General features: G+C 43.4%; 1 protein-coding gene across 1 annotated transcript in view; it reads left to right on the forward strand.

The window, feature by feature from the left end:
* TTC5 (tetratricopeptide repeat domain 5) overlaps window positions 1-20,304 on the forward strand; it is a 221,672-nt gene that overhangs the window by 197,235 nt on the left and 4,133 nt on the right. Inside the window, exon 9 of the mRNA XM_078652608.1 lies at window positions 9,304-9,448. Coding sequence (XP_078508734.1) covers window positions 9,304-9,448 — 145 coding nt within the window. The remainder of the gene's footprint in view (window positions 1-9,303; window positions 9,449-20,304) is intronic.

The following is a 20,304-nucleotide window of genomic DNA, read 5'->3' on the forward strand; positions in this document are numbered from 1 at the left end:
ATAAACCTTTTGGAATTGGAGTTGTGGCACGCGAGTCTTTTCCGCAATCCATGAATGTTGGATTCTGTTTGTGTGGAAATTAATATGGGTCCTGCACCCGTGAACTTGCACCGATCCTGTCAAGTGGTAGTGGCTGGGCTGCTACAAGAGAGCTGCTGCGGGAGAGCTGAGTAGGGCTTATACCATGCGGAACCCCTCTCCCTGTACCTCTCATCTAGAGTCAGTAGGGTGTCCCGCCCACCACTGGGAATATGATCCCCTGTGCCAATTCCCTACTCCATCTCAGCTATCTCATAAACCTGAATGCCCTTGTATATGTATAACCCCTTCTTCAAGTCAGACGCCACATCTCTGGGTGTATGTAATAAATATATTCATATATTTCACTCAAAACCCTAAAAATACCATTGCCACCCAAAAACCCATACCCACCCTAAAAATTCCCTTGCCACCCAAAACCCATACCCACACAAAAAATTCCCTTGCCACCCAAAACCCATCCTAAAAATACCCTATTGCCCATGTTTGACCTAATTGAGGCCAAGCAAAGATTACCTTTTTGTAATAAGCGTAAGAATCAGAGTCACAAAGTACAATACACCGACTATTGAAAACTCACCATGTTCAGTCCTGTGACCAACAGGGATGGCCCAGCCTCTTCCAGTCGATGACTTGGCCCGTCTTCGCTTGGGCACGTCCCATGCTGTGGCCTAAAAGTAGCGCTTTATAGCGCGATGTCACAAAGCCCTTTGACCCTGCACTGAGCTTAGTGTTGCTAGGCGCTGGGGGATGTAGTCCCACCCCAGCAGCGACTGCTCTCCCAAATGCGCTTCCGCGCTGCGCCCTCGAAGTACCGCTTGATAGCGCAGTGTCACAAATCCCTTTGACCCTAGGCTGGGCTTAGCGTTACAGGGCTGCTAGGGGACATAGTGCCACCCCAGCCGCAACTTCTCTCCCAAATGGGGGGTGGAAGCAGCATTGATGCCCTCATTGATGCATTGCTGGATGCTTCGAACACTGGTTTATGTCAAATGGCAGCTGAAGCCATCTTGGGATGTAGCTGGCTGCATACCCTACCTTTCAACTGGGAGTCCAGTTGAATGTATCAGACATGCCATTCAGTGGGGTGTATTTATTTGACAAACACATCAGTGGTGCTATACAGGCCCTAAAGGCGGACACGGACACAGCAACATCATTAGGGGAACTATAAAAATGGCAAGGGTTATTTAGAATAGAAGGCAACAGCATGGTTAGAAAGGGTCTTTCCAGCTTCGATCTACCACAGATTTTTGTTTCTAGAGACAGGGATTCTATCCACAGAATCAATGTGGTGTGCATATATTGGGAGACAACAGTCAGAAGGAAGACAACAGCACAAGCAGAGAGGCTCATGGAATAATCAAGGGTCAGGATGGGAGCAGATGTACCTGACTTTCTGCACAGCCTGCACCCCACAATTTCCATGTCAATGGGGGGAAGGTACGGGCACATCTTTCAGCCTGGTGAAGATTACAATAGATCACAGGTTGCCAGACATAGCAAAGAATTGACACTCGATAGAATATATGGCAAAGCCTCCAGCAACACCTCCAACAGGGGAGTGCCATCCATACATGGAGGTGCTACAATAAGAGTTAATCATGCATTCATGAAAAGCAGCCATAGAGCAGATGCTGGAAAATGAAGATCTAGGGTTTTACAAAAGTTTTTTTCTAATTCGAAAGAAAATTAGGGAGTGACTTGAGAGCATTCAACTAGTTTATAAATAACCTTTCAGGATGATCTCATTTTTATGTGTCCTCCAGCCTAAGTTCTATGACCACAATGAAAAGGTTAAAATGCACTTTTCCACCCAAGCACTAGATAACAGAGGCACAGGAAGCATATACATCTATTCAGTCTTATAGCTCCAAAACCTTTGCTACATGTTGACAACTGTTTTTTTCCTCAGTTTTTCTTTGTTTCTTTCGAACTACGTTCAATTTCTATTACTCCTCTGTAAATGAAAACTCCCTTTCTTTTTTTGCTCTTTATATATACACTGTCTGATCTTTCAGTGATCCATGTGCTTGAGTCATTCCCCTTCCCTGAGTCAAGAGTTCCAGGGTAACCTTCAGAAGCAGTACAAAATAATTACATTGACAACCATTATAACCAATGTCAGTTTAGTAGCACAGCCACCTCATTTGAAAATACCCCAAATCCAGCCATTGAGTTGAGAGTGCACTCAACTGAACTACACTTCTTCCAGGGGCTTCTCTATGTCAGAATTATACTACATGTTGTGTGGGAGAGAAAGCATTCAGGAGTCTGCTCATAGAACCTCCTATCAGAGTTTTTTTTACCAGGTTTTCCAAAGCTTTTCTGCACCTCAGATATTTTTACATCTAACCTTTGGAGTTTTATCTTGGTAATTTAAAAGAAGCCCTTTTTTCCAAGCAAAGGTTGAGTCAACTAGGAAAGCACTTTTTATGGCATGTTCCTCATATGGGAAGAAGCAATTATTTGTGTATGAGCCACATGTTGACTGTATCTAGTATCTGAATTGAGAGGAAGATGTTAATTTGGATGGCTTCAGAAACAGGAGGACAGTGAGCAGGCCTTCTCACAAAAGGAATCTCCTTAAGATATATAATTTCAAGGTTTCATCTAAGAGGAATCTATCATCTTCCTCTGGAGAGCAGCCCTGCTCCTTCGAAATATTCCAAAAGGAGGACGGATATGTCCATCGTAAGTTAAACAACTGTGAACCCACCAATGATAACACCCTGGAAGGTTCTGTTGTCAGCAGACCCTACTCTATCCACTGTACGTGCCGATGAGCCACCATCAATAACACTTGCAACTTGAAAAAGTGTCAACCCTTTTGTCAAATCCTCCATCGCCAGACCACATCATCTACCGTCAACGACAATGCCAACTAATCTACCAACAACAACACTGGTGCTCTTAGCCTCCCATCGATGAAACCGCTATTGTTGTCGATACCACCATCAATGACTAAATAATTGATGATTCCATTGTTGTGAATGCCAAAAAGAAAGGCTGTTTCCTTTCTCCTAGTTCCTGCGAAGAAACCTTTGCCTCCGAAGACATCTTACTAGATAAAATCCCTTCACATTTGCCTACAAAGACTTTGGACAGGGTAGGGTGCATCTCAGGGTTGGCACAAGTCCTGCTCATCTGAATGTCAAATGACAGAAAGAGGATTATGTTCATTAGTCTACTAGAAGAGAGCAAGCATAGATATTATGAAGAAGAAGCTCACTGGGTGTAAGGACACCCTCATTATGATAAACAGTGTGACAACTACTAATATGATGATAGTTACTACCAATGATTTCAGCCTCCATAGGCCTCACCAATAATCTTCAGTGGATTATGCAAGATTCTCCAGCACTGGGTCGTTCATAGATACACATGCTTGAATTATTCTCCATTGCAATGCTGCAACCCTTGCTTATCAGTGTTAACAGAGCTGTATTCTAGTACAGCAAATTACATTGAAAACATCCATTGGCTACAAGTAACAAATCCACTTCATTTTATTATCTGAGGTTTAGGCAATTAGTGGATAGGCCGAGACTTCCACTCTGAAATGGTCTACTGCGTGCTTATCAGGTATCAAAAATTCTGCCAGTTTTCTCTAGTAATTGACCTTTTGAACTTCTTTCACTAGAAAGACCTTTATTTCACTTGAAACACAGACTGTAGGCAGTGCTTGCTCCTGTTTGTACTGGAAGGCTGATGAATAAACGTTTTTCTTTCAAATGTGAGGATGTTGGAAGCTTGTTGCTCAAGATCTCTTTTCATTCACAACATTATATTTTTTTCCACAGGGCGGTGTATATAAACAGCAGTGAGGCATGTAACACTAAGACTCGTAAGGACAGAGAGGGTCAGCTGCGAATTTTAAATGCTGAATCTTTAACTCCTGACTCTTCTGGAAAATAATTGCGGAAGAGTGCAACAAAGGCAAAGGTTGTCAGACAAAGATGCTTTCACAAAGCCTTGTGTGACTCCCATCTAGAGACAGTCTAGGCCTGCTTTGTAGTTGCAGACTTCTGGTCATGGTGTGGTTTCAGTAGTAGAATCCAGAGCACACTTTGAATTTGCCCACATCCACACCCTTAAAAAGTAAAGACAAAAAAAGTCCACAATAAGCACGTCACCAGCAATTCCATCAAGAATGATTGTTACATGTGTACTGTCAACGATAAAACAATTGATGAAGATTCTGTCGACAACTACCATCCCATCGACAAAGCCAGACCAGCCTTTGTAATGAAAACCCCCGTCTTCGACACCACAGCAGTTTTCAGCTGTATGTTGAGTGGCAACCATTGTCCTGGCAACAACTATGTGTGACATTTTCATAATTTCAGACTAAATGAGTGAAATTTCAATGACTATGAGTGACACTTCCTCGCGAACAAAAATCAAGTAATAAAGATGAGGGAAACATATACATATCAGAAATTCTAAGAAGATCTTAACACTGCTGCAAAGCACCAGACATTGATAGGGCACTAACCTAGTGTAACCTGATCGTACTGTTAAATGTGTAAATATGATATAGACTGGCAGACAGTGACTGCAGTCAATGCAGAGGAGTGGTAATTTTACTTATAGACAGTAACAGTCTGAATGATGACGCGCACCTCTAAAAGTAAATTAAATGAGTGACCTGACACTACTTTGTGCAGACTGACTGCTGCAAACAGACTAGTGACTGCAATGGAGAGCTCAGCACTTGAAACTTTACTTACACTACAGGCTGAATGATGGCGCGTTGTGCTTCTCTGAAAGTAATGTGTACATTTAATTAGGTTCGATGAGTGACACTTGCCAGCGAGTGAGGGCCAGCCACAACGAACCCCAGGCACCAGGCAGCGCCATGGTCCAGAGGACTCTACTCATGCGGCATTCATGGCTCCAGGCACTGTACTCCAGTGCAGGGTGGGCAGACTTCAGTGCTAAGGCACCAGACCACCACTCCGGCCGCGGTCGGTTGCAGGTGATCATCACGCTGCTGGACCCCGTCCGGGCTGTACGGTACAACACATTGGGAGCTGCAGCAGTGGCAGGCTTCTAGCTTCACTGCCTGCCAAAGATAAACTGTGCTGCGCCCGCCTGCGGCCTATAAGTGTGTGGTACAGACAGTGTGTCCTGACAGGCTGTCTCGGCAGCAACGATTGGGCAATGACTCTCATGATGTCCTTAGTGAATCAGATGTGCCGCGTCGGGGTGTCGGGTGAATGTTTTATAATGTAGCCAGCTGAGCCAGCCCCCTAGCCTGCCGCAAGCAGCGCGCAGACGCGCTGCTGCCAGTTAAGAGCTTTGTGGTGTGGTGCTATTTAGCAGCCCTTGGCTCCGGCTTGCTGAGGACATGCTATAAATGTGTGAGAATGCATTTCAGTGCAATGATGTGGCCCACCACACTGAAATACGTTAGTCTAACGCCTGATACGTGGTACTTGGCAGGGCTGCTTAATCGATGACAACATTGTAGACTTCACAGATAAAAACACTGACCACATCATTCCCCCAAACACCAGTTTCATCCATGATACTGGTTTTGCAACTCCTGCACCAATAAGTATTAATCAAGAGCGATCTCCACATCTTTCGGGCGATTCTTCCTCTTCATTTGCATATAGTGAGCACACAGTGATTGTGACTGATGGTGGAGATTGTCAACACCGCATATATACGATGAGCTGTTATTTGAAATTGATTTACAAGTTGAGGGCCCTCCTGACATAGATATCTGTTTCACAGCTGGTGACTTGGAAGAATAAGATACATATGGCTACCAAGGAATATTGTATCATGGCAGTGCCTAGGAGATGGAAGTACCAACAGATTCAGGGACACAGATGGTTCAAGTACCCATGGATTTTTTAAACTCCATGAATACGTTAATCAGGGATTTCTATAGCAAATTATCTCCAACATGCCTAGTTTACCTTCTCCTGACTTCTCCAGTAGAAGTGTTACGACAGGCCGCTGTGGAATGACATTGACCTTTTCATTGACAAAGCTCCTGAATGACTGTCAAGAGCAGACAAAGTGCATTTTAAAACAAAGGACATTTACTTCATACACCCTAATAGATGCATCACTCTATACTTCTGACAGATGGCAGCAGGAGCAATCTTCAAGAGATGCAGCTGCCTGCGTAGCACTATCTTTTGTCCACAGTTGCATTCGATGGTACTGGACGTGCCATTCGACAGAAAACATTGCATTTGGCAAACACATTGAGGATGCCTTGCAGGCCACAAAAACAGATACTGACAGAAAAACCCTTACAGGTGCTAAAAATGAGGCAAGGCTACTCATATTAGAAAAGGCAGTTGTATGGCCGAGAGGTGAGTTCCAAGCAGTATCTTTAACAGATTTTCAACCCTTCAGGCAGGAAAACTATCCTCAGAATCAACCTGCTGCGCAACATGGTAGACAATAATCAGGACAGCGCTGGGGCCCTATTACACCAATGGCCAAGACCAAAGCCAATATAACTGATTTTCTGTAAAGCCCAACCCCTCCACATTCCATGCCTGTGGGGAAAAGGTAAGGGTACCATTTACGGCCTTATGGAAAATTAGAAAACATTGCTGGGTACTGGATGTAATAGAGCATGGACCCACTATAGAATTTATGGCACAACCTCAAAGAAGCCCTAAGAGGAGGGAACATCATCAACATCTGGAGGCTCTATTTTGAGAAATCAAATTTTTACAAACATTGGCCATAAATCTGCTGCTGGAATCTTACAGACATCTGATGTTTTATTTGTCATTTTTCTCTAATTCAAAACAAAATTGAAGAGCGGTGCCCCCTTATAAACTTGAGGGCACTGAAAAAGCTTATAAAGAAACAAACTTTCAGAATGATCTCATTATTGGATGTTCCCGTACATCAATCAGGAATACCTTTTGGCTTGATTAGATCTAGAAGATGCATATTTCTGTTCAAAGCACTCCTTTTTGGCCTTACTGCAGCTCTCAGAATATTTAAGAAAATATCTAGCTTCAGTGCCTGAACATTTGTAGTACGGGGTGAGAATCTTCCTATATCTTGACAACTGACTCATTAAAGCTCAGTTACTGCATCATACCTCCGAAGCATTTTATCAGATACTATGTCTTCAAAAAAAATAGACATGACGCTTGACAAAAGAAGATCTTTTTTTCTCACAGCAGATATTATTTATCAGATCAGATGTCTTTGCGAGGATTCTGAAGGTGTTTCCATCCAGGAAAAGAAGGGAATTTTTGAAGAAATTGCGCCAGAATATAAACACAAAACTTAGGCAACAACCAACACATTCAAAGTTTTACTTGGAACATGCAAGAGCTAATGGCAATCAGGCAGTCCACAAAGGCCACCTTTTTGCTCATCTTACATCAGGATGTCAGAACAAGGACGGTGTGATGACCCTATACTGTATATAGAAGAAAATTAAAACTGTCACATGAACCGCAACTGTATTGGCACTGGGTGTGGCGTCTTCAAATAAGTTTGGCATTGGAACGTGTGGCAGGTTTATAGAATAAAATGACAGACACCTTAAGCAGAAAGTATGTGAACTGCCAAGAATGGGAGCATGCCTCAAGAGAACTGGAGTTGGTTGTTCAGAAATGGTGAGTGCACACCACCTCTTGATCTCTGTGCTACACCGGAAAACTCCAAATCCCAAAGTAAGGCACGCAGGTAGTGGTATCCCGAGTCGTACTTGATACCCTGGTCAGGGATATTTGTTTACGCTTTTCCAGATCCCACTGGTCCTAAAGTGCTGCAGATATAAGACCCATGTACACAGATACTAATTGTCCCAGCGTTGGACAGACAGACCGGGTTCTATTTTTCTATCCGCTTCAGGAGTTTTCACCTGTGAGAATCTGCCTTCAGCATGGGAGGTAAATTCAATCGCTGGACAGCTGATGAAGAATCCATTCCAGCACTTAAATGAAGCAGGCATTAAGTATGTAGCATGAAAGACAACTTCGCTGTTAACAGGTACAGCCTCTAGACTAGTCAGTGAGATTCGTGCATTCACCATCAAACCACGTTTCTTACGCTTTTGTACTGGTGCAGTTAAATCCCAAGTTTATGCCAAAAGTGCCTACTGACTTTGTTCTCTGTGAACCAGTCCTATACAGAGCTTTCTTTCCAGATCACACTGCAGTTGTGGAAGGAGCACTGCACTCCTTCGATGTTTAACAATCAACATTGGGAATCGGACCAACTCTTCTTGGATTTCGGCCACCGACAAAGAGAGAAATCACTCTCTAAGCAAAGGCTAGCAAGAAGGATGGCTTCAGATATTGTTTTCGGTCACTCTAAAACTTTTAATTCCTTGCAATTTAGGGGTCCACTTTATGCTGGAGTACCTCTGTCTGACATCTGCAGAGCAGCAGCATAGAAGAGTTGCCGCATTTTTATAAGACACTACTGTTTGGATGCAGGCTCAGAAAGAGACTCATCTGTTAACCAGCAGATTTTACAATATATTTTCCATTAAGGTAAGCCCCTTCTCACTTTCTTATGAACGCTAACAAATTCTGGTATGTATCTCATTGTTTTCTTGCACTCTGCTTGTTATTCTGATTCAACCATTTAAACCTATGAAAGATCCAGTGCTGGAGAATAAATAATTTACTTACCTGTAACTACAGTTCTCCAGCCTTGGTATATTTCATATAGTCACAAGAAAACCTCCCTTTGACCCTATCAGAGGCTCAACTTCGAAGCATCCTTTCACCCTAGTGCTATCGAAAATTGATGAATTGAAGCCTCTGAGGGCAGAGGAATTCAATGCACTCTCACCTCATTAGTTGGAGTTGAGGTCTTTTCAAATGAGGTAGTTGTGCAACTGAAGTGACTTTGCTTATAATGGTTTTAAATGCGATTTTTTAATCCTACTATTGAAAGTTACTATAGGACTCCCAGATTGACTGCAGTGAATGATTCAAGGATATGAATCTTTTAAAGATACCAGCACTGGGGAACTTTAATTCCAGGTAAGTAACATGTCTTGTGTTCTTCGTTAATTTTGTGCTTGCTTGTCTTTTCTTTATAATTTGTTTCTTTGAATATTGGTTTCATTTAATGTTATATTTGTTAATCTTTTTCATTTTCCTCTGCACGTCTTCTGTTCACCATTGCACCTTGCCTTCTATGTTTCCTTATTGTTCTTTAATTGTTCAATCTTATTCTGTTCCCTCATGTTTCTGTTTCTTCATGTTTCTGTTTCTTCATCTGCCTCTTTTTGCTTCTTTGTTATTTTTACAGTACTTTTGGTCTGGTGGATTCTGAAGGGTCCTGTTATGCTGTGATGGTTTACAACTTGGCAGATCACTGGGGTGTGCTCATCGGGGATTCTGTAGCCATCCCAGAGCCTCATTTAAAGCAGCACGAAATTGAGCACAAAGGCCAAGTAAGTATCCTTCGCTATTAGCATGCATCCCTGCCAATGCAGCTCAATTTCAGCCTCTCCGAGAAAGCATGAAACCTGAACTGTTGTGTTCACACTTACTACTGTAGTACTTAAAAACAGAAAGACAAACACATGGCCCTTGAGCCCATGCACATCATTCCTGACACCTAGCCACTGGAACCAACGCACACCATAACCCTTGCATCCAAGTACAAACCTGTAGTCCAGCACCCGGACAGGGACAACTTTGCCCTTTCTCATCACTCATTATCTACATTATAGTAGTTTCATATAGTTCATTACCCCATCATCCCAAGAATCCTCCATCCTCTAACATAGGTCAACATTGCTATGCCTCCACAGAAGAGCGGGCATTTCACTATCAATCACTGATATTTTTAAGGATTCCCTTCCACTGAACAAAGGGTAAGAAATGTAGTATGAGAGAAAATGGATGAAGTGGTATAAAATGATTGCTTAAAATCTGAGTTAGTAATGAATGAAAAATGTGTGAATCGCAGCATTTACCCAAAAATGCATCCTGGTACCAAATATAGAAGACTAATGAGGCAGCACGGAGGGGCTGGTGAAGAGAAACTAGCAGTTCTGTATGGAAATCCAAGGTTTTCATTTTTTCACTCCGAAGGAGAACTTCACAAGTCGCAAGGAGGATCAATCAGTCAGGAGCTTGTCAGCCACAAAGACCCATTTGAGCACAGCACGGGAACTGAATAAGCTTCGGACTCGAAAATCTGAGGGTTGAATGGGATAGTATAAAGTATGGCCAAATAAGGTTTGAAGATAAAGTGGACCCTTTTTAGAAAATACTCTAAAAGTCATAGAGAGTGAGTTGAACTTATTTCTTTTGTGGATGGGAAACCAATAAAGCTTCATGAGAAAAGAGGAGATTGACTGCAAGGTTGGAAAGTTGATAATAAGCCTGGCGGTAGCATTTTGAACTACTTGTAAATGGGGAACCAGGTACTTAGAAAGGCCCTGAAAAAAAGAATTGGCATGGTCCAGCCTGGCAGTGATGAGAGCTTGTACTACCGATTAGCATGCTGATAAAGCTATGGTCTTAAGTATTTTCCTTAATAGTTAAAGTAGAGAACAACAGCACACAGACACAACGGAAGTTTGGGACCTGCAGCAACAATCTTGATCAAACTTGACATCTAGGTTTCTAATCACACTGTTTGGGGCAGGAGGTTGTCCATGCTTGGGAGGCCAGCACGGAGGCCGTCAAGACTGGGACCAGATAGAGTTGGGTTTGCCAAAAATTAGGATCTAATTATTGTCAAAGTTACGGTTCGGATAACAGTCCTTCATCCAGTTGACACAGAGAATATGCATTCTCTGAAGGAGTTTAGAGTCGCAGAGATCTCATCTGAGTTAGAAATGTTTGATTGTGTATCACCCACGTAAGAAATAGCATTAAACCCAAAAGATTGGACCAGGTTGATGAGCCCTGAGGAACACCCAAGTTCAGGTCAAGTGAAGTAGACTTGTACAGAGAGAGAATAACTGCTTTGAATCTGTTAGAAAGGCGGGAGCATAACCATTGTAAGGCTACGCTACAGATTCAAACTAAAAAGCCTTTTCAGCATGATGGCATGAGAGACTGCACCAAAGGTTTCAGATAGGTTGAGTAACACGAGTGCAGCAGAACCTTCCTGATCTAAAATGGCTCTAATGTGCTCCCAGACTGCAGGTAGACTTTATTCGGTACTATGATAAGCTTGAATCCAAATTAGAATTTGTGAATTAAAGAATTGTCTTTGGGGTCCTCAAGAGCTGAGGATTTAGAGCTTTTTGCAAAATGTTGGAAATTACTGGAAGCGAGATGTGTCTACAGTTTCCCAATACTGCCAGATCAGCTGATTGTTTCTTAAGCAGATGACAACCTGGGCTTGTTTTCAAGCTATGGAACAGTAGCAGTCGCAATAGAAGTATAGAACCGCCAACACAAAACTGGGCCGATATAGTGGCTAAAACAGTGACAAAAATGTGAGCGGTACAAGACTCAGCAGGTGAGCCAGATACATATTGAAGGATATGATCACAGCCTGCACTTCCTGACCTAAGGCACTAGATAAATTAGGCACAGAGTAACCCAAAGGAGTGGCAGTGAGGACTGTAAAGCCAATAAGATTATCCAAATTATTGCACAAATTCAAAGGATTTTTGCCAATTTTATTTTGAAAGAAAAAGTATTAGAGGGGCAAATAGACTAATGACTAGCCTGAGGCGAGAAGTTGAACAGCAATTGTTGAACATTTCTGTCGGGCATATCAATTAAGTGGTGAAACGTGTCTCGAGTTGTCTGAGTAAGCTGTTGGTAGTTTTTAGGTCTCGCATGCACTGCTCGCTTGGCGAGATCTATTGTCGATTTTGCTTGCGAAGGGAGACAGGAGATGTGCACGCCCACGGAGAGGCGATGTGCACGCGCATGGCGTCTCTTCTCTGGCGATCTCAGCTGCTCGTCTCAGACGATTTCAGCTGCTGCTTGTTAGTATTAGCAGAGGGAGGGACTGAGTGAAGAACGAAGGACACAGTCCGGTCAGAGAGATGATGTGTAGGGAAAAGTCCAGGTCTAAAAAGAAGGGGTAAAAATAATATCATTTGTATTCTATTTGTGTCTCTTCTTTCTTACTAGATCTTGTTGCAAGTTCATCTTCTTTCTATTCCAATCCATTCTGCCTTACCTTCGAGCATGTCTTCTCTGTGACCCTATCAAAAAGCCTCTCTCTTCGACCTTAGGGTTTAGCTGACCGCTAGTTGCAGACACTTGGGGTAAGATATGGTCATCCTGTTAATGTAGCGGGGTCCCTAATTCATATTCACAAAATTCAGTTACTTTTCAGCTACTGCGTGTGTTTCTTAAGCAGCATGGCTCGACCTTAAATTCATATGAGCGCTTTTCTGCCATCTAGTGGCTCGGTGAAGAATTGTCGTTGTAAAATAAAAATACAAATTCTTCAACATTGCCCTGGCGATGACTACCTGAACCAATACCTTATCTTAACTTCACTGTAGGCTTTATTTACTGCCCATTCGTAATGAGGACCTAGTATCCAAATGTTTTCATCAACGGTGCATCGTCTTGGTCTAATGTTCGTCTGTGACATCTTTTATTTTCACTCGACATTTTAGGTATTACAAAGATGTCAACTAGGGATTCTTTTCAGTAGTTTTTGTGTAAGCAGCCAGCTTATACATTAATTTGGGAGTTTGTTTACCTTGCACATAGAGGGGTCAGAGCTGGAAACAAAAACATTCATTTTCAATGCAATTGGTGTTGTGTTTGCGAGATTTTGAGCTATTGGCATTGTAAATGGCAATGCGTTTCATTTATGTGTTTAAAAAAGCTGCAATAATAAAAGGCATTGTCATTTATAATGCCAATAGCTCAAAATCTCGCAAATGCGAGACCTATTGCATTGCAAATGCTTGTTAATGGTTTTTCTCTATATTTTTGGGAGTCTTAATTGTTCAAATCACCATCAGATAAGGCTGCACTCACAAAACACGTGGGAAGTGATGCAATCATATGCAGCTTGGGGCCCCCAGTCCTATTTGTCCTTACACTTTTCTGAGGCCAGGAAACACAACTTGATGCTTATCTTGGCATCTTTCCATCCAAGGACCTCGGGCCTGGCATGTCCATTTCTTAGATCCCTGCAAGTCTGGTCATGCTGTCCAGCTGTAATAGCCCTACGAAGAGGGGACCCGGTACAATTATCCTGCAAGGCGGTGAAGTTCATTAGGATTGCCTCTAAGAAGCGGAAAGAGTATAGCACTTGGTTCGACATCCTCCTCCATTCCGATTCATCATCAGAGAACCTCTTGCTGTAAAACTTCTGTAGTTCGAGACCTGCAAAGGGGGGACGCTGCGCAACCGTCACGCCAAGCTGGGAGGTCTACAAAAACAGAGACAACCTTGCCCCGCGGTAACAGTTCTGCAAAAAGGGCATCTGGCAAAGCCACCACGCCAAGCTGCGAGGTCCTTCAAGCTAGCTTCCAAAATGCCAGAAGAATACCAGCACTAAAATCGGCCATCTGAGGCTCTCTCTATAGCAGAACGTTAACATCAGTCCGAAAGCAATACAGCCTGACTGCAACCTGATTTTTGAGATGGCTTGCCAATTCATTGCCCAGCCGGTGTTACTAGTAGTAGTCGTGCATACATACATGTGAATGCATCCCTGTATAGAGGCACTCCACTGGGTTCAACAAGGAGACTCCCAAACAATGTTCATTAGATATTACAAAGTTTATATAAATTTTTCAATGACATTTGATATTATCAGCATATCATATGTGTGACACGATCATCATAGCATCGTTTTTGGTAGTAATGCTTATTCTTTTAACTCCAATGCATTTCGAGCTGGTAGCCCTTTTTCAAGGAGTTCTAAAAAAATGAAGAAGATATTGCAATCAATGTACATTATATTGTGCTAATTCAATAAGTTGTGCATATCGTGTGTTAAAGTGGTGCATAATGCATGCGACCGCGTGAATTTATGGTGAAAAAATATCGTAAAAAGAAATGGAGTAACGGTAAGGTCGAAAATACCAACAATCACCCGAGCCGGTGTTACCACAGTAATGCACAAAGCACCATGCACCTTTTTCTGGTCTGGATTCCCTTAAGGGTGATTAGAGTGCTTTACAAATTGACTTAATATAACATAAGAACCATGCAACTATAATTCCTCACTCAAGGCGTATTTGTTTTAAGGCATCTTTTTCATTTCTTAAAGATATGCTTCGCCAAGTCACTTTAGGTGACTGTAAACGTTTTCCATTTATTTGAAACTTAATTCTTTTCTGGGTGCAACACAGCCATTCAGACTGCCATTGCTATAAAAAGTATGTGCATATGTAAAAATTATTTTCTGCAAGACAATGTATCCGATTTCCCGTCAGGCAAGGACTTTGTTTGGTTGTCCACATAGTTTAGTATTTTCCTCCGTGTCCCCTTTCTCAAGATCCTTCCTGAAACACACACCATTCAGAGTGATCAAAAATATCACTGTTACTCACTTCTGCCTTCTGGGTTTCTGTTATGTGTCCCTTTAATTGTATCAATAGATAGTCCTCACCCAGCAGTTCTCGGAAAAAATACAGGCCATCAAATCGGATGACGACTGGTATTTAGTCATAGAAGAAGTTGAATCCTACAGCCCTCAAGGGCAAGGGACATTGAATGGGCCCAGTCCACGTTACCACAAAATGTAAATACCTTTAAATAAACTGATTGCATTCAACAGTTAGGAAAAAAAGATGAAATATATTTTTTTGTAATTTCGATGTGTGCTGGAAACATAGATTTTATTAGCATATAAACAAATCAAGACACTTTACTTGGTGATACACAAATTGTTGTGATAAATTTCATATTTGTCATTACCAAATGAATTTAAATGACAAAGCACTCCCACACAATGCTTTAGTTACTTACATTTATTACATGTTAAATATTCACAGAAACTCCACACGTTATCATATGTAAGCTATATAGTTTTATCAGTAAAACTTTGTCTGTGAAACTTTAGTGGCCATTTCAATAGGAAATGTGCTGTCAGTAAATGATAAATCGCCTCTCATGTCTATTAAAGGTAGGTGGGTCACAAAATGTTGTCGTTCTAAAAAGTGAGTTGTTCTAAAAAGTTTGGGAACGACCGATCTAGAAGACAAGTCTAAGTAATACAAGGCAATAGGCAACACAACAAACTGTCTTGTTTGCCATACAAAAGCAGACTTGTAGTGATGCTTTTGACACCGTCCCCCATGATGGTCTTCTCACAAGACTCTATGAGATAGGACTTCGGGGGACGGTGTTCAGCTGGTTTTCCTCCTTTCTAGCTGGCCGCCGGCAAACGGTCTGGGCCTCGCCAGACTCCGCCGTGATGCCGCCTTTGGGAGTCGGGGTCCCTCAGGGCTCTATTTTGAGCCCGACCCTCTTTAATATCTTCATGACCCCTTTGGCGGCGCTGGCGGAGTCGTTTGGGGCCCGGATCGTATCCTATGCCGACGACACCCAGCTCCTCTTCCCGTGTAAGAGAGGAGGAGACTTTGAGGGGGAGAGTATCCGGGATTGCCTTGGGGCTGTGTTCCAATGGTTCCAACTGCACAGCCTCAAGTGCAATTCCGATAAGTCCGAGGTACTCTTCTTCGGGTGCGACACGGAGCCAGACTGGCAGGCCTGGTGGCCTATCAACATGTTCCCCCCAACGTCTTCATCCCAAATGGCTAAGAACTTGGGTGTTAAGATGGACACGGGGCTGACAATGAAGGCCCAGATCCTGGGGGTGTCGGGCATGTGTTTCGGCCTCCTCAGGATGTTACGGAGGTTTCTTCCCCTATTATCGGAGGAGCACAGGAAGCTGACTGTGCAGGCCCTGATAGGCTCCAGGTTGGATTATTCAAACGTTCTATACCTGGGCCTGCCAGAGTACCTGTTACAGCGGCTCCAAGTTGTGCAGAATGCTGCGGCGAGAGCGATCTATGGACTGAATAGACGCGCCAGTGCTGCGGGCTTGCTCCAGACTTTGCACTGGCTACCAATCCGTAAGCGGATCGTCTTTAAGGCTCTGACCCTGACATACAAGGCCCTCCATGCGACGGGAGCTAAGTACCTCCAAAGGAGACTTGCCTTTTACCAACCGGCTCGCTCTCTGAGGTCAGAATCCCTATTTTTGGCGACTGTCCCACGAGTGAAGAGAGCGCGCTTGGGAGGTCGCTCCTTTGGATTGCTGGCGCCCCAATTGTGGAACTCTCTGCCTCTTTCACTTCGGGGAGCCACTTGCCTACTAGCTTTCAGAAAGGACCTTAAAACCTGGTTGTTCACTCAGTAGGCCTCCTTTGTTTGTTGTTTTTCTCCCTGTGATACTTTCCTTTTTAATGTGTTATGTTAGTTTTCTGCAGCCTTCTTCAATTAAAAGCGCCGGGACACTCTTTTTGAGTAGCCGTGCGCTCTACAAAAACCATTTTAACATAACATAACATAACATAACATGCAAGCAGCACAAAGGACGCCCAGAAAGTCGTGAACATTGTGCACTACTTCTCCAGATTAAGAAGGCCGTAGAATAAACACCTCCAAGAAAAGGATGTCCTCAGTGGCACTAATGTTAGAATGACTAACGCAATGGCCATATTTGGCCACAATTGACCGACAGATGTGGCCAGATGTCAGACATCAACTGGAATTCTTATAAGATGGTAAAAAGAGGAAGTGATGTTCATTCTGCTGGAATACGAAAGAGTGTTTGCAAAGCCCACTGCTAAGTCAATGAGCGCATCAAATTATAATTTTTTCAACTAGAAGGAACAACAGTGCATAGGCGACTGGGATGGCTGCAGGCAACTTCCTTTTGATCAGAGGTACAGAACAGGATTTACTTGTGACATCAGGCCTCTTTGACTACCTGTCCAGGGAAGGAACTAGGATTATTCTTACAAATTGAAAACTGTACCACCAAACTCTCAGGTGTTGGGTGCTGCATAAGAAAGTTTGAGTCTCCTGGTGTCCCATCTATAACATCTAGCAATAGGGCAACTAACAAGCTAAACGTAGGGTCCTAAAAGGGCTTAGACCAAGCTGGCAAGATATGGTCACTTGTGTCTGATTGAAGGTTAAGAGAGGCTCAAATGTGGAGGGACCTGCCTAGGATAACTGTAAGCAGGTTCCGGTATGGCGTCAATAAATACTGGTAATCTGTAAATCCAGCTAAAAGCTACCATCAGTAAAATGTGAAGAAAGTATATTGCCTGCTTCCTCATCATAATTCTCATCATGTGGGACCATTTGAAACATTTGAATTGCATCAGATTCTGAAACAAAGCCTTCCATTCTGGAGAAACAGGAGCATTGTGAAAGTGTAACATGGGGCTGTACTTTTTATAATGTTGTAGCACAATAAATGGTACACTCTCATTGACTTAACAATTTGACTATACATCCAGCGCTGGCAGATTTGCCATCTACATCGCTGTGCGCAATATTGTGGAGACCTTCGACAAAGGAGTAGAAGCACAGCCTAGTGCCATGTAATAGTGTAAAGTAAAGTGGTGTAGAATGCAGTGGCATAGAGTAGATTAGAGTCTTGTACAGTGGATTGCGTAGAGTGCAGGGGCATAGAGTGGAGTGTTGCAGAGAAAAGTGCATTGGCATAGAACATATTGGCATAGAGTGGAATTGTGCAGAGTAGACTGGAGTGATGTAAAGAAGAGTGGCGTAGAGTGCATTGGCATAGGATAGAATGGTGTAGAGTAGAGTACAGAGTAAGTACAGTGGCACAGAGTGGAGTGCCATGGGGTGGTGCAGAGTAGTGTGAAGTGACATGGAGTGGTGCAGAATAGAGTGTGTGGTGTAGAATGGAGCATGAATGGTGTGGCGGCACACTGCCACTACAGAAAGCACATTTCATTTGAAATGACCATTACATTTGCACAGATATACAGTTTTACTAATAAAACTATACAGCGCACAAACGACAATACAGCGCACAAACGACAATGTGTGGACATGGCATCACCTAGTGTATTGATTTGTTTTATTCATATTAAAGTAAGTTGAGTTGAGTTGAGTTGAGTTAGGGATTTGTAGAGCGCATAGCTACCCTGGGGCGTCCCAGCGCTGACATGACCGGAGTCCAGAGGGAAAGGACGGAAGAAAGAGGAAGAAAGTAGTAACAAAAGATGGCTTCATTTCTGTGTCCCTGATTCTGATATATTTTGAAATACTTCCACAGTTCATTTAAATGTTGTTGTGTGCTATGAAAAAACCCTTTCTTATCCCCTGTATCACTTTGAAATCAGAGAAAGAAAAGTAAACACCAAGCTCCCTCAGAAGAGGCTGACATTTGACCGGTCTTTGAATGCACAGCAGATGTGACAAGATTAGAACAAGTTTACAGGCCTTTTTACAGAAAGCAACACTTGTGGAAGAATACTAGGGAGGTTGGTGTGAAAAGTATTTACTCCTTGGGAGGGACAAACTCATTCTGGAAAGCACAGCCGAAAACAAATAAATCCAGTAAATAAAAAACCAGAAGATGTGAGTTGCAAACCACAAAGCCAATGGTAAGCAGCTATAAGAATGCATTCCCAGGGAAGCTTTCTGAATGTCCCTAGGATGTCTTTAGCAAACCAGACAGCTAAGCTGTCTAGTAGGTTTTGACCTAGCATTGATGGATGGAATATTTGAATTAATCTCAGTCACGGATAATCACTCGGGCCACATCCCAATCCATTGTTATTTTACACACCATGCCTCCTCAGGTTGGACCCAGCCATATGCAAATCAGCCTGGACCCTCCACCAATAGGAAAAGTCCCTCCAGGACTGCCAAGCCAGGACCTCCCTGAACTGGACACTAGCAACTCAGGACCGGTTTCGCCCTAGTTATGGGCTCATCATCCGGGTACAGCTGTGTCCAGTGACACAATGTGCACGGGAACCACATTTGAGCGTACTCGTCCTACGTAGGGTGGTACAAGAAGTATACAAAAAAGTGATGGTTGCAGTGCTTGAATTATTCTCAGCCACTGGTAATCACTCGGGCCACATCACAATCCATTGTTATTTTGCGCACCATGCCACCTCAGGTTGGACCCAGCCATATGCAAATAATTATTTACCCTGCTCCAGCAGGAACAGTCCAGCTCGAACTACCACACCAGGTCTTCCCTGAACGAGAACACAAGCTACCCCGGACCAGATTCACACAGGTTATGGGCTCACCAGCTGGATACAGCTTGGTTCCAGTGGCAATGTTTGTGTGCTTTTCTTGGGGCGAAAGCTCAACTGATACCTCACCAAGGGTACAGGACCTAAGGGCACCTCTTCTGGATCAGGAACTCACCCCAGCAGAGGCCAGCATGGCTCAGGCAGTTCCAGTTACACATCCAGAGAGCAGGTCAGCTGGGCAGTTGCGTACTAGCCTCTGGACCCTCTGAGTCACTTCAGCCTGGGATTAAATGTGCAGGTCCAGTCTTTCTTCTCAGCCAGCAGGGCCGCAGAGTAACAGGGTAGAAGTCCTTTTGACAGCAGAGCAGCACAGCAGTCCTTCTTTTGTAGTATCCACAGGTCCAGGACTATACTGAAGTGTTGGGTCTGAGGGACCAATATTTATACTTGGTGCCCACTTTGAAGTAGGAAAAGTTTTTAGAGGATTCCAACCCAGAGGTGCTTAGAAGTTCCTATTTCCAGCTTGTCTAGGGTCACAAACGACTAGTGGCAATCCCTATTTGAATGTGCTCAGACAGAGGCTTTGTGATGTGCAAGTGTGGTAGGTGACCACTTTGCCTCAAGTCAGAGATCGCCCATCCTGTCAGCACCTATTCCCCCTTTGTCTCAATGTCTGGGAGCAATAAACAAAGGCCAACTGACATCTACGTTAGCCATGTGACCCAGGATACAGGCTGTATGTACCAAATGGTTAGGACAAGAAAATGGCAAATTTTTCAAAGTAAAAAGAACAATTGATGGACAGAATGCAGAACAATGTCATACATTCACCCCAGTACAGAGATCTGGGCCTAAATCCATACCCCAAAACCGGTCCTTGGATGCGTGTTTCTGGTCCAGGGAGGACCTGGCTTGGCAGTTCGGGCTAGACTGCTCCCATGAGGCATAGGCGCAAGACTGATTTACATAATGCCAGGTCTAAACTGGGGTGGCATGGCGAGCAAACAAATGATGGATTTAACCCGTATCACACGACTGGGGATGAATGTTTTGATTTGTTCTGCAATCCGTCCATCAATGGTGTCTTTTGCATTCTCGCCTTAAGTGCGCCGTGTATGCCCAGGCGTGGGTCCCGGGCTCACTGTGCCACTGAAATC

Source organism: Lissotriton helveticus, chromosome 7 (assembly GCF_964261635.1).
Source record: "Lissotriton helveticus chromosome 7, aLisHel1.1, whole genome shotgun sequence".
In the NCBI taxonomy this organism is placed as follows: Eukaryota; Metazoa; Chordata; class Amphibia; order Caudata; family Salamandridae; genus Lissotriton; species Lissotriton helveticus.